The 14,250-nt window shown below is 36.3% G+C and overlaps 1 protein-coding gene across 2 annotated transcripts in view; it reads right to left on the bottom strand.

Moving 5' to 3' along the window:
- The window catches only part of IFT88 (intraflagellar transport 88), a 152,477-nt gene that overhangs the window by 59,514 nt on the left and 78,713 nt on the right, over nucleotides 1-14,250 (bottom strand). For both annotated transcript variants that reach the window (XM_006159502.3, XM_014592010.2), the window contains 3 exons: nucleotides 6,309-6,361; nucleotides 4,007-4,072; nucleotides 2,266-2,372 (listed from right to left, as the gene is read on the bottom strand). In XM_006159502.3, the coding sequence (XP_006159564.1) occupies nucleotides 2,266-2,372; nucleotides 4,007-4,072; nucleotides 6,309-6,361 (226 nt within the window). The remainder of the gene's footprint in view (nucleotides 1-2,265; nucleotides 2,373-4,006; nucleotides 4,073-6,308; nucleotides 6,362-14,250) is intronic.

The raw sequence follows: 14,250 nt of genomic DNA, 5'->3' as shown, positions 1-14,250 counted from the left end.
AGATGAAGACACAGCATACCCCTAACAGGTCTTGACCCCAGGATTCACCCCAGCCTCAGCCAGCCCTGGATCATGGGCACATACACACCCGGGCACACTCAGAGAGGTCTCCAGACATGAACCTGAAACCTTCTGATGGGAGTCAGCCTTGTGCAGTGTCATGTTTTACCACTATACTATCAATGAAAAATCTGGCCCCAAGTAAAAATCTCTTTAAAAAGAGAATGTTTTGGTCTTTACTGCTCAAGTTCATTTCCCACAAATTCTATGGAATCAATGTTTTCTAAAGATTAAGATCCCTTGTGAACTGGCTACAAGGAAATTCTCAGGGAACTTAAAAGGGGTCAACTCTGGAAGTCTACTTAACCAGAGATGGGAATGCATATGTACGTTGCAAGAAGTGTATTAGGATCCATTTCTTGGAAGTTTTGTGTTCACTGTTCAAGGTAATTAACAAACTGCTGATGATCAAACTTATGAAGTCTAATGAATTTGACTCTTTCCACAGCACATTCTATATTATGGAATTTTATATAACAAGAAACTGAGTCCCGAAGAAAGTTCTTGGTTTGAAATACACATTTCTTCCTTTTCTTATTAATGAAACACAATTGACAGTGATTATGACGCCAATTATTGTAATTTGAATGTCCATTTATACCAATTTACATTTTAAAAAACTTTCACACAAATTATATAAATTTAATTACCATTTAGTACATGATATTAAATTGGCTTGTTATAGTAGGTTTTAACTATAAACTCTAGCATGGCTTTTAATACCAACTTGATATTTTATAGGGCTTTTAAAGTAAAAATCTGTTAATATTGATATTCTTTTTACAACTTTTTAAACAGAATCATTTATTTAACTTTATTTATTTATTTGTTTTAATTTGATGAAAGAGAGAGAGAGAGAGAGAGAGAAAAGTGAGAAAGCAAGCCACCAGACCAGGAGTCAAAACATGGTTGGCCATGTGGCAGTCCAGCACCCCCAACTATTATGCTATCTGTTTGTCCCTCTTTTTACAACTTTTAAGAGAATGATCAGATCATATCTTAAAAGCAAAAAATTAGATAACCACATTTTGAAAGCAAATGTGTAGTGTAGATGTTCTCTGCAACTGAAATAACATTCTTGAAAAGGTCTTTTGTTACTATATGTTTACAATGCTACAAGAAAAAAATTAACTGATTTAATTTGTTACTTAGAATTTTATCTTCAATATAGCTATATAAACTTAAAGAACGTGTTTTCTTTCTGTAAAAGGCAGATACAGAAAAAACATATTAAATTAATATTCTAGAGGGCCAGCAGATGGCGTGGTGGTTGCGGGTGCTAGACTTCCACATGGCTGACTGCAGTTCAAGTCCCAGACCTGGAGACGTGCTTTCTCACTTTCCCTCTCACTCTTGTTCTCGCTCTGTCTCTCTCTGGTCAAATTAAAATAAATAAGTAAATAAAGTTAAGTTTTAAAAAATTCTTTAAAAATTAATATTCTAAATTTAAGCTTAGGGGAGGACTATTCTTTTAAAGAAGCAAAAAATAACAACACTGTTATTCTACACTCTTCATGAAATATAGAAACGTACTTTAAAAATCTCTATGAATGTTAATATGTTCCTCAGAAGCATGTCCTGCTATATAAGCAAATAGCTTAAAGGAAAAAGCATTATTGTTAAAGCTTCAAGTAATTGCCTCCCATGGTCTCTTTGATTAAAATTAAGTCTTGGGACCAGCAGTTAGCGTAATGGCTATGTTGCTAGACTCTGCGGTTTGAGTCCCAGACCCGGTGGCTTAAACTCACGCCGGGAGCATGTGCACGCAAGCCCAAGATCCCTAGAGAAGAATGGAGAGGTGATTGTGGCATGGTCATCCCCCCAGTGAGTGAATTCTCACTTTCTATCTCCCTGTCTCTCTCTGTCTTTCTGGTGAGTGCAAGTGCCCTAAAGCAAAAAACTCTTAAAAAAAAAAGTCTTGAAATTAACCTGTAATTTTTTAATTTTGTGGAAAATTACAAGTATTTGTTTGAAACTACCCACAAAAGACTATAAGGAACCCACTGTACTTCCTTCCACTGGGAACCCACTTTGATTAGACTCTCTTATCCTAAAATTAGAATTTTAGTTATTTCTTTTATGCTAGAGCAGAAAAAAATTTCAACTCCATTTTCTGATAGATGTTCCTAACTTCACATGTTCGAGCTATAGAAGGCTGACATTTTGAAAATTAACAGATAGCAGTTTTTGGCCCATATGAGATACCTGTTCCCTTATTTCTTTCATTTTTTCCAACCTCTTGAGTCTTGTGGCATATTCTTGAACTTCTTTTAATCCAATATCTGTGCAGAGACGAACCAAGAAACGCAGACCTAAATTGTGAAAAATGTGTTTAGGAAAAGAATAAATGCACTGTGTTGAAAGACTAACAAATCAATGAACTCAGTTGGCTGGGAGAAATGTTAAAAGGCATATGTAACATTTGTTAATGTTAATTTTTATAAACTCTTTAAGTTCTTTTTTCGACCTGTAAAAGTTGTAGACTGGGCCAGCCAGTGGCATGGTAGGTAAGGTGGCTAGATGCCATACAGCTGATAATACAGTTATAGTCCTGGACCTGATGGCTTGAAAAAAACACCAGGTGTATGTGCCTGCATGCCCCAAATCCTGAAAGGACAGAGAAATGGAGGGGAAGGAATTGCAGCATGATCATTTTTCATGGTCTATGGGAGGTGCCTTCTCACTTCCTTTCTGACTCTCTGCAGCAAGAGCATAAGCGCTCTAAAAATACCCAAAAAAGGGCAATTCAAAATGCCTTTTGTCGGCCAGCAGGTAGTATGGTGGGATCCATGTGGCACTGGATCCCACATGGCTAGCTGTGCTGTTTAAGTCCTGAAACTAGCGGCTTGAAAAATACACAGGGTATGAGTGTGTGCATCCAAAATCATGACAGGAGAAAGGACAACAAGAGACTGCAGCAAGTTCATTCCCTGTCGGGGGCAATTTCTCACTTTCCCGCTCTGTCTCTGTCTCTGTGGCGACAGCACATGCTCTGGGTAATCAAAAAAAAAGCCTTTCACATAAAACATACCATGGTTTATGAACTCTCAAAATCAATAAGCCAAACTTGATAAAACTTAGAAAGACAGATTTATTTACTATCGAAAATAATTCATTGGTATGATTAAATCCACTCAACAATTGAGTTATATAAAAATGTATACTTAGCCTCCTTTTCTTGTAAGTGGCCTTAGGTGATCTTTGAAAATGGTTCACTATTCACTTGACCCAGAGAACCCCACAAAGTCATGCAAATCAAGAGGTTTAAATCTTCAGGTTCACTTTAAGAAACTGCCCAGGTCACCAAAGGTATTCATATTTGAAAAGCCACCAAGTATCTGAAGGATGTTATTCTGCAGAAACAGTGTGTGCCATTTTGTTGCTACAATGTTGGGATTGGTAGATGTGCCCAGGCCAAACAGTGGGGCTGGACACAAGGTCGGTGGCCCAAAGAGAGTGCTGAATTTTTCCTGCACATGCTTAAAAAATGCAGAGAGTAATGCTAAACTCAAGTGATTAGAGGTAGATTCTCTGGTCACTGAACATATTCAAGTGAACAAGGTACCCAAGATGCGCTGGGTACTTGTAGAGGTCATGGGCGGATTAACCCATAAATGAGCTCCCCCTGCCTCATCAAAATGATCCTCATCGAAAAGGAACAAACTATTCCTAAACCAGAAGAGCAAGTTACACAGAAGAAAAAGATATCCCAGAAGAAATGGAAGAAACAAAAACTTACGGCATGGGACTACAGTCAGCATAAAATAAATGTAGATAAAATAAAAATAAAAATGTATACTTAGCCAAATTTTCTAATCTTGGAAAACATTTAAACAGATGTACTATAAAGGATAGGTTGGTATTTATGTATACAATGTAATTATACATTAGAGGATAAAATATGAGAATCTATACCTTCAAAGTTATGAAATGTAATGTCACTTACATTCAACATTTTCTGGAAATTTTCTGTGAATATCTTTATAAGTATCTAGTGCTTTTTGGTAGTTACCTATAAATAGAAAAAAGAGAAAAATATAACACACTAATTATAGAAACTAACTGAATTCAGTAAAATATTAATTTTAACCCAATACACTGGGGAACACTTTAACAATGTAGTAGAAAGTTTTCATGTCTGTCATGAACATATATACTCTATTTTTATTATTATTATTTTTTTAAAGATTTTTGCTATAGGGTATGTGTACTCGCTAAACAGAGAGAGAGAGAGACAGAAAGTGAGAAATCACCCCTTCCCCAGGGCAGATAGCCACACTGCAATCTCTTCATCACCATTCTCCTCTTGGGATTCTGGGCATGCATGCACATGGCATGAGTTTTAAGACACTAGGTTTGGTACTCAAAACACGGTTAACTACATGGGAATCCAGCGACGTAACCATTACATCTGTTGGTCCCTATATACACTATTCTTAATATAACTCTTAGAAGAGTAGAAATAAATTTGGGTTAGAGCATAAATAAATAAATAAAGTGTAAAGATAGGTGATAACTGAAACTTAGCTTCATCTCTTAAAATACAATATTTAATGGTGAAAGCGAAAATCCATTCAATTTCCTAAAAAGGATTATTCTAGATAAACAACTGAGAAATTTCAAAATAATTTAAGTGATTCACTATCATTTCAACATCACTCATTTAATTGGAAAAGAAAAAATACATCTACAAATAATGTTTAAGCATTGAACAATGTATAGGTGGGCTAGCCAGTGGAGCAGTGGTAAAACATGATGCCCTCCAGGCTGATCCACACGGGAAGACTCTTGGTTCAAGTCTAGAGACTGCTCTCAGTTTGCAGGACATGCATACGCCCATGATCCAGGGCTGACTGAGGCCTGGGCATAAGTCACAGTGGCAAAACCCTGTTAGGGATTCTGTCTCTCACTCGCTTTCATTCATGGAAGAAATAAATAAGCTAAAAAATAGTTTATAGAAAGTTTGTCTTATAACAAAATAGTTTCACATAGCAGCAAAGAATAGGAAAAAAAAGTTTGGGTCGGGACCAGCAGTTAGCGTAATGGCTGTCGCTGGACTCCCACGTAATCGACCGCAGTTTGAGTCCCAGACCCGGTGGCTTAAAACTCACATCAGGTGCATGTGCATGCATGCCTAAATTCCCGAGAGGAGAATGGAAGAAAAGGGACTACAGTGTGGTCATCCCCCCTGGGGGGTGATTTCTCACTTTCTGTCTCTCTCTGACTGTCTGGCGAGCGCACGCGCCCTATGGCAAAAACCTCTCCAAAAAAAAAAAAAAAAGAAAGAAATTGGGTAAAAGACTTTTAGTAAGACCTTAGCAAACAAGTTATGAATCTCTATGGGCATCACTATAGAAGAGGGATGACTAGGGACCAGTAGATGGCATAATGGTTACGTTGCTAGACTGCACATAGTTGACTGCGGTTTGAGTCCTGGACCCAGTGGCTTGAAACTCACACTGGGCATGTGTGCGTGTGTGCCAAAAATCCTAAGAGGAGAATGGAAGAGAAGGGATTGTGGCGTGGCCATCAACCCTGGAGGTCATTTCTTGCTTTGTCTCTCTGTCTCTCTGGCGAGCTCATGCATCCTATAGCAAAAATTGCTCTCTAAAAAAAAGAAGAGTGATGGCTATTCGTTTTTTTTTTTTTTTTAAGAGGTTTTTGTTATAGGGTACGTGCACTCGCCAGACAAAGAGAGACAGAAAGCAAGAAACCACCCTCCAGCGGGGATAGCCATGTTGCAATCCCTTCTTCTCCATTCTTCTCTTGGTATCTTGGGCACGTACGCACACGCGGCCGGCGTGAGTTTAAGCCACTGGGTCCGGGACGCAAACCACGGTTGACTACATGGGAGTCCAGCGACCTAGCCATTATGCTAACTGCTGGTCCCAAGAGTGACGGCTATTCTAATCCTTCAAAGACTTGTGAAACCTAACTGAAGTAGAGCTAGGAAGCATTTGGCACACAGGAGGCTCTCAATAAGTGCTCACTGCTTCTAACGTGCATTTTGATGACTAGAATCAGAGGTAAGCGGTACTGGGAGACCTCTCTTGAGAACGGACTGTAAGCGCCTTTTATTATATTTACTAATTTTGTAAACACCTTTTATTTTATATAATACTTCAAGTAAGTGTAGTTATGAAAAGTGAGTGTTTTAATAAACAAATATGCAACCAGAACAGTTACATGCATAATTACCTAAAAGAAGCAAGTATATATTTAAAAAGTAAATAAATTAAAGCATTTACCACTTCTTCTAAAACAACTAGCTACCATCAGCTGCCATTTCACTTGCGTGGGCCTATAAAAGAAAGGTTACATGAAATTAGAGATGAAACAAAAGAAATCTGTGGTGTTTTAAAGGTGTTGTCAAGCTATATAGCCGCACTGTCTCCCAATTACTTTTTGACCTGCTATTAGATCTTTTTAAATTTTGATTTGATTTGATTTACCATTTAATTTGTTTAATTGCCAGAAAGTGGGTGCACTTGGTGGAGAGCCGGAAAGCACTCTAGTGGGGGCGTGGTCACACCATACTCCCTCCTCTACTCCATCTTTTCAGGATTTGGAGCATGCACAAACATGCACCCAGCATGTTTTTCAAACTGCTGGGGCTGGGATTCAAACTGTAACTGGCCATGTGAGATCCGGATCCCTTAACCTTTAGGCTATGAAGTTGGCTCTTGTTAGATCATTCTTATTATCAAAAATAGAAGATAGATACTTTCCTTATTACCTGTCATATTTATATTAGAACATTTAAGAGTCTTTTAATGTTCATTTAGTTCATGCCTTTATTTAGATATTCTTAAGAGAACCATATAACATATTTGGTTAAAACTCACTACATTCTATTTTACACATGACCACTATTTTGCCATAACCTTTTTTCAACTCTTTTTCTTTTCGTGACATTTAGTTACTGTACATCTTTACAGCATACAAAGTAGACTTTCTGGGCATGAGTATATTGCATTAGTCCTGTCAAAGATATTGCCATACACATTATTATCAACAGGTAATTTTCTATTTTTGTTTCCATTACATGTTTTTCCTTTCTTTTTTCTCCCTTGATTTTTTCCCCTCCTGTCCCTCATTTTCCATCCCCTTCTAGATTGTGTCTAGTATCCACAGTTGCTCTCCCTGCATTTAAACCTTCCAATCGTTTCAGTTTCTGCTATAAAGTGCAGACATTTGGCATGTATTAGGACATACAGTGCTTCTCGTTATTAGTCTGGCTTGCTTCACTTAGCATTAAATCTTCCCTATTCACTTTCTTGCCAATGCCATGGTCTCATTATTTTTTATGGTGTAGTAGTATTCTATACGTTTTGTGCCACACTTTTTCAATCCATTCACCAGTTCTTGGATGGCTGGGTTGATGCCATGTCCTTGCAAATGGGAGTAATGATGCAATACATGTGGATGTGCAAGTGTTTTTCCAAATGAGTATTTTCCTATCTTTCGGGTAGATGCCCAGGAATGGAGCTGCTGGATCATATGGTAGTTCTATTTGTAGGTTTTTGAGGAACCTTTAATATTTAATCATAATACTTAGGTTTGCAAATTTAGTGCCAAAGAAGTAATATTTTATTTTGTGTTTGAATAATTGGACTTCATCAACAGAGAGTAAAAAAGAATTCTATTCATATTTTTTCCTTTAAAACTAAATCAAATTATTTTCAAACAAATAACCATAACCAGAATTTCTAAAGAGTACTATTAAAAATATCTAAGAATATCAAGATTTGAGGAAATAAAAGCCTGGAGAACAATTTAATGCTTTTCTCACTTTTTACATCTCTCCTCTACCTACCCAATGCCTTTCAAGACAGCCTCAGTTTCTATCATTTTTAGATGGCAAACCTACTAGCTTTGGAATCAGAGATCTGGGTTTCAATCAAAGCCCTGATATTTGGGCAAAGCCCTTCAAGTCCATTTTTGTATAGTGACCCATAGGAATCTATTACAGAAAATACAAACCTAACCATATCACTTCCCCCAAACTATGGCATCTCCTCTCCACCTGCATGCTAACCCAAGATTCTTTTTTTTTTTTTTTAAGAATTATTTTATTTAACTTTATTTATTTTACTAATTTATTTTAATTTGACTAGAGAGGGAGATCTATCTATCTATCTATCTATCTATCTATCTATCTATCTATCGAGAGATAGAAAGTGAGAAAGCAAGCCATCAGGTCTGGGACTCAAACCGCAGTAGGCCATGTGGGAGTCCAGCACCCTTAAACCACCATGCCACTTGCGGGCCCCTAATCCAAGATTCTAACTCAGATTACTTTCTAGTCTTTTCTGCCTCTTCAAATTCTCTTCCACCACATCTTGCCTAATATTTCATGCTACAGTAAATCCAAATACAAGTATAGACTTCCCTATATTTGCCCATTTGCCACACTCTTCGGTTTTGCATACACCAATAGCTGCTTGGAGGTTTATACCAATATCTCTTCATACTCATCTGTCAGGCAGGATTAGTCTGCTCTATGTACTTCCCTAATGCCTTAGAATCTCTTAGCATTGCACTTACCAAGCAGTATTATTACTATTAGTTTATATTTCTGAATACCACCATTATCCTTCTACTTCTGTAAAGGTAACCATTATCCCGATTTCTAACACTGTCAATTTGGCCTGTTTATGAGCTTTATGTGAATGAAATCGTGTGGTATGCATCCTTTTTAAAAAACAGCTGAATTACTGAGATATAATTCACATACCATACAATTCAGCAATGTAAAGTATAAAATAACAATGGCTTTAGTATATTACATTAATTTTTAAAACTATGATAAAAAATATATAACATAAAGTTTGTCATTTTAACCATTTTAGATGTACAATTCAGTGACATTACTTACATTCTCAATATTGTACAACCATAACCACTACTGTCCCCAAACATTATAACATCACACGGAAACCCTGCAACCATTAAACAATAATTCATTTTCCACTCAACCTCCCCAGTCCTTAGTAATTGCTAATCTACTTTTGACTCTATGACTTTGCCCATTTCAGACATTCTGTGTAAGTGGAATCATAATATTTGTTATTTTATGTCTGGTTTCTTTCACTTAGCATATGTTTTAAAGGTCCTTCTGTGTTGTATCATGTGTCAGAACTTCCTTTCCTTGTATGGTGGAATAATATTCTATTGCATGTAGTAGGTTGTTGGAAAATTGTGACATATTTTTTATGCAAAAATGCATCATGACTTTCCTGATGACCCAATATACACCACTTTTTAAAAAAATTATTTAATTTATTATTGTTATTATTATTATTTTTAAATTTGCTATAGAGTATAAGAATGAGAGAGAAGGGAAAACTGAGAAAGCAAGCTGCCAGGTCCAGGACTCAAACCAAGATCGGCCATATGGGAGTCTAGTTCCTTAACCACCATGCCACCTGCTGGCCCTACCACATTTAAAAAATCCGTTCGCGGGAACCAGCAGTTAGCGTAATGGCTATGTTTCTGGACTCCCACATAGTCGACCGCGGTTTGTGTCCCGGACCTGGTGGCTTAAAACTCATGCCGGGCACGTGTGCGTGCGTGTCCAAGATCCCGAGAGAAGAATGGAGGAGAAGGGACTGCGGTGTGACCATCCCCTCTGGGGGGTGATTTCTCACTTTCTGTCTGTCTCTGTCTGTCTGGCGAGCACACACGCCCTATAGCAAAAACCTCTCAAAAAAAAAAAAAATCCGTTCATTGATGAATACATGGGTTGTTTCCTCCTTTTGGTTAAATGAATAATGCTGCTATAAACAAGCTAGTACAAGTTCTGTTCAAGTGTCAGTTTTCAATTCCTTTGGGTATATGTATATATAACTATGAGTAAAACTGGTGGATCATATGATAATTCTAAGTTTAGCTTCTTTTTGTTGTTGTTGTTATAAACAATGCTTTAATAATTATTACTGGACATACATCCCAAAGGAATAAAGTAAAATTTTACTCTTTATTTCCTGAAAGTACAATTGCTGAGTCTGCTTCATCACATTTAAGTGTCTGATAGACACTGACAGTCTACTTTCCAAAAACTTTATTTTTTATATTTGTATTATTGTATTTTTATATTACATTTAGTCACATGTCTTTACAACGTATATCATTTCTTTTTCCAGTATAATTACCATGCCAATCAGTCAAGACAAAGATATTAATATTCACACACACGTGCCCAGCATGAGTTTAAGCCACCGGGTCTGGGACTCAAACTGCGGTCAACTACATGCGAGTCCAGCGACATAGCCATTATGCCAACTGTTGGTCCTGATACTTTTTGTTTCTTGATCGTTATCGTAAGAGAAAAGCTTTCAGCCTTTCACTGTCGAGTACCCTGATAGCCATGGGTATTTTAAAAGAAGCTTCCTTCTTCTTTTCCTTTTTTTCCCTTTCTTTTTTAGTTTTGTTATAGGGCACATACACGTGCCAGAGACACACACAGAGGAAAAGTCAGAAATCACTTCATCCCTGGGGGGATGGCCATGCCGCAATCCCTTCTCCTCTTGGGCACACATGCATACATGTCCAATGTGATTTTCAAGCCACCGGGTCCAGGACTCAAATTGGGCAGTCAGCCACGTATGATCCAGCACCTTAACCTCAACACTACCTATTGGACCAAGGAAGCTTCCTTCAATTCCTAATTTATCGAGTGGATTTTTTTCGACATTGTTGTTGTTTTTTCTTTCTTTCTTTCTTTCTTTCTTTCTTTCTTTCTTTCTTTCTTTCTTTTTATTAAATCGCAAAAGAGTGCTGGATTTTGTCAAATGCCTTTTCTGCATGAGATAAGATGATCATGTGGTTTTTTTCTTCATTCTATGAATGTAGTGTATTACATAGACTAATTTTCATTTTTCCATTCTGGGAATAAATCTCACTTAGGAATGTTGTGTAATCTTTTTAATATGCAGCTAAGTCCAATTTGCTAGTATTTCGTTGAGTATTTTTGTACTAACATTCATAAGGGATATTGGTCTGTACTCTTGTAAGGTCTTTGTTTGCTTCTGGCATAATGATAATGCTGGCCTTACAGACAGAGTTAGGCCATGGTACCTCCTCTTCAAATGTCTGAAGAGTTTGGAAAAAAAAAAAAAAAACAAACAACTGGTGTAAATTATTCTTGAAATGAGGTAGAATTCACCAGTAAGGCCATGTGGTCCAGAGCTTTTCTTTGTTGGAATATTTCTGATGACCTCCTTATTAGTTATAGGTCTATTCAGATTTCTTATTTCTTCTTGAGTCAGTTTTGGTTGATTATGTTTCTATGAATTTGTTCATTTTACATAGGTTATCTACTTTATTGGTGTAAAACTGTTAATGTTTTCTAATAATTATTTTTTATGTATATTAAAATAGTAATAATGCCCCCACTTGCACTTATGATTTTAGTAATTTGACTCGTCTCTCTTTTTTCTTAGTCCACTTAAAGACTTTTCAATTTTGTTGATCTTTTCAAAGAAATCAACTTTTGGTTTCATTAATTTTTTTCTATGACTTTTTAATTCTCCATTTTATTTACCACTGCTCAATCTTAACTATTTCCTTCCTTCTGCTAGCTTGGTTTAATTTTTCTTTTTCTAATTCTTTAAGGTATTTAATTATTAATTTGAGATCTCTTCTAATGTTTTTATAGCTATAAATTTCCCTTTTAGGACTGCTTTTGTTGCTTTCCATAAGTTAGAGTACATTGTTTCACTTTCATTTGTCTCAGATATTTTCTCATTTCTTTAGTGATTTAATATTTGATCCACTGGTTAAGAGTATATTGTTTAAATTCCACATAATTGTGAATTTTTATATTTTCCTTTTGTTACTGATTTCTAGTATTGTGATAAGAAAAGATATATAATTTCAATCTTTCCAATTGACTAACTTATTCTGTAGTCTAACATATGCTCTCCCCTAGACAATGTTCCATGTGCAGTTGAGAAGACTATATATTCTGCTTTTGTTGGGTTGAGTACTTTGTATGTGACTGTTAGGGCGATCTGATTTATAGTTCTATTTACGTTCTCTATGCCCTTATTGATCTCTATTTGGGGTTTTCTCCATTAATGAAGTAGGATGTTGAACTCTCAAACTATTATTGTAGAAATGCCTATTTCTCCCTTGAATTCTGTCAATTTTTGCTTCCTGTATTTTGGAGCTCCTTTGTTTCATTTTCATATGTTTTTAAGTGTTATACATTTTTGTAGTAATGAACCTGTTATCTATTTATAACATCCTTTGTTATTTGTAACCTATTGTGATTTAAAAGTCTATTTTGTTTGACATAATATAGTCATCTAGCTCTCTCTGAATACTATTTTTCTATCCTTTTACTTTCAACATCTTTGTGTCCTTATATCTAAAGTAAATCTCTTACAAATACCATATAGATGGATCCTGATTTTCTTTCTTTTTATATTTTTAATTTTTCCAGAGAAAACTTGCTAGAGAGAGAGAGAGACAGAGTGATAGAGATAAGGACAGGGAGACTTATCCAGTGGAAAACTTTTGTACTATAATCCCTTCTCCTTCATGTCTCTATCCTATCAGGATTTGAGGCAGGCAGGCACATGCATTCAGTGTGTTTTTCAAGCCACACTGGGGCTGGGATTTGAACCACACAGTTGGCTATGTGAGATCTGGCTCCCTTATCCACCAAGCCATGAGGCCAGCCCAACCCTGACTTTCTTATTCAATCTGCCAATCTCTGTGTTTTTAATGGAAGTTTAATACAATTACATTTAATGTGCTTACTGATGTAGAAAAATTTGCTTCTGCTACTTGTTTTCCGTGTGTTTTATATGGTTTTTGTTCTTGATTCTTCTATTAATGCCCCTTTTGGGTATTTAGCTGATTTTTTTTATGGTGCACTATTTTGATTCCCTTCTCTCATTTTTGGAATATTTGTAGTTTTTTAAAATGATTACTGTGGAGGTTATGATTAACATGTCAAATTTATAATGATCTAATTTGAACAATACCAACTGTTTTTTATTTTTAGAGATTTTTGCTATAGAACACATGTGCTGGCTGGAGAGACATAGACACAGAAGGAGAGAAATTACCCCCTGGGGGGGGAATGACCACACTCCAATTCCTTCTCCTCCATTCTCCTCTCAGGATTTTGGGCACGCATGCACACACGCCTGGGGTGAGTGTATGCCACTGGGCCCAGGACTCGAATCACAGTTGACTATGTGGAAGTCCAGCAATATAACCATTATGCCATCTGCTGGTCACCTAACTTAGTTTATTTTTTTAAGCATGTCTTCATTTAACTTTATTAATTAATTATTATTATTACTATTATCATTTTAATTTGACCAGAGAGAGAGAGGGAAAGTGAGAAAGCAAGCCGCCAGGTCCAGAATGAACCTGTAGTTGGCCATGTGGGAATCCAGCATCCTTAACCACCACACCACCTGCTGGCCTCAACCAACTTAGATTTTTTTTAAAATTTACATTCATTCGCTGTACATAAATACAGTAGATAAAATGAGATTTTCCATTTAGAATACACTAGATAGCTGATGACTGGGGGGCAAGAGGGTGAAGTCTGGGCAGAAGGTCTTCAGTGGTCCTAATCCCTAAAAGGGGTTGCTTCAGAACTCAGATACAGATTGACTGGTGATTGGCTTATCCTGGCTCCTGGCTAGATCTAGGGGCAAGAGGGTGAAGTCTTGGTAGAAGGTCTTCAGTGTTCCTAACTCCCCAACTTGGTTTAATAGTATACAAATACCTTATTCTTTATCACCATCTCTCTTTCTTTATATTGTTATATTTATTATGTTTGTTCAAGGTTCTATTTTTATACATTATACATCCACTAACATAAATCTGTAATTATACATGTGCCTTTTAAACTATATGGGGAAAAGAAAGAAGTTATAAACCAAACAAAAAGTACAATGATACTGGCTTTCATATTTACCTATAAAGTTACCTTCACTGATACTCAGTTTTTTATGTATTGTCATTGTTATTGTCTAGTGTCCCTTCTTTTCAGTCTGAAATTTTCTCTTTAGCATTTCTTATAGGGCAGGTATACTGGCAATAAATTCCTTCAGCTTTTGTTTATCTGGAAAAGTCTTAATTTCTTCTTTATTCTAAAAAGATAGATTTGGCAAATACAGAGTTCTTGGTTGACAGGTTTTAAATTTTTTCCCCAAATTTAAG

This window comes from Tupaia chinensis, unplaced genomic scaffold, assembly GCF_000334495.1.
Source record: "Tupaia chinensis unplaced genomic scaffold, TupChi_1.0 Scaffold000634_1, whole genome shotgun sequence".
In the NCBI taxonomy this organism is placed as follows: Eukaryota; Metazoa; Chordata; class Mammalia; order Scandentia; family Tupaiidae; genus Tupaia; species Tupaia belangeri.
Note: the sequence above shows the minus strand (reverse complement) of the source record. Positions and strands in the feature narration are given on the sequence as shown.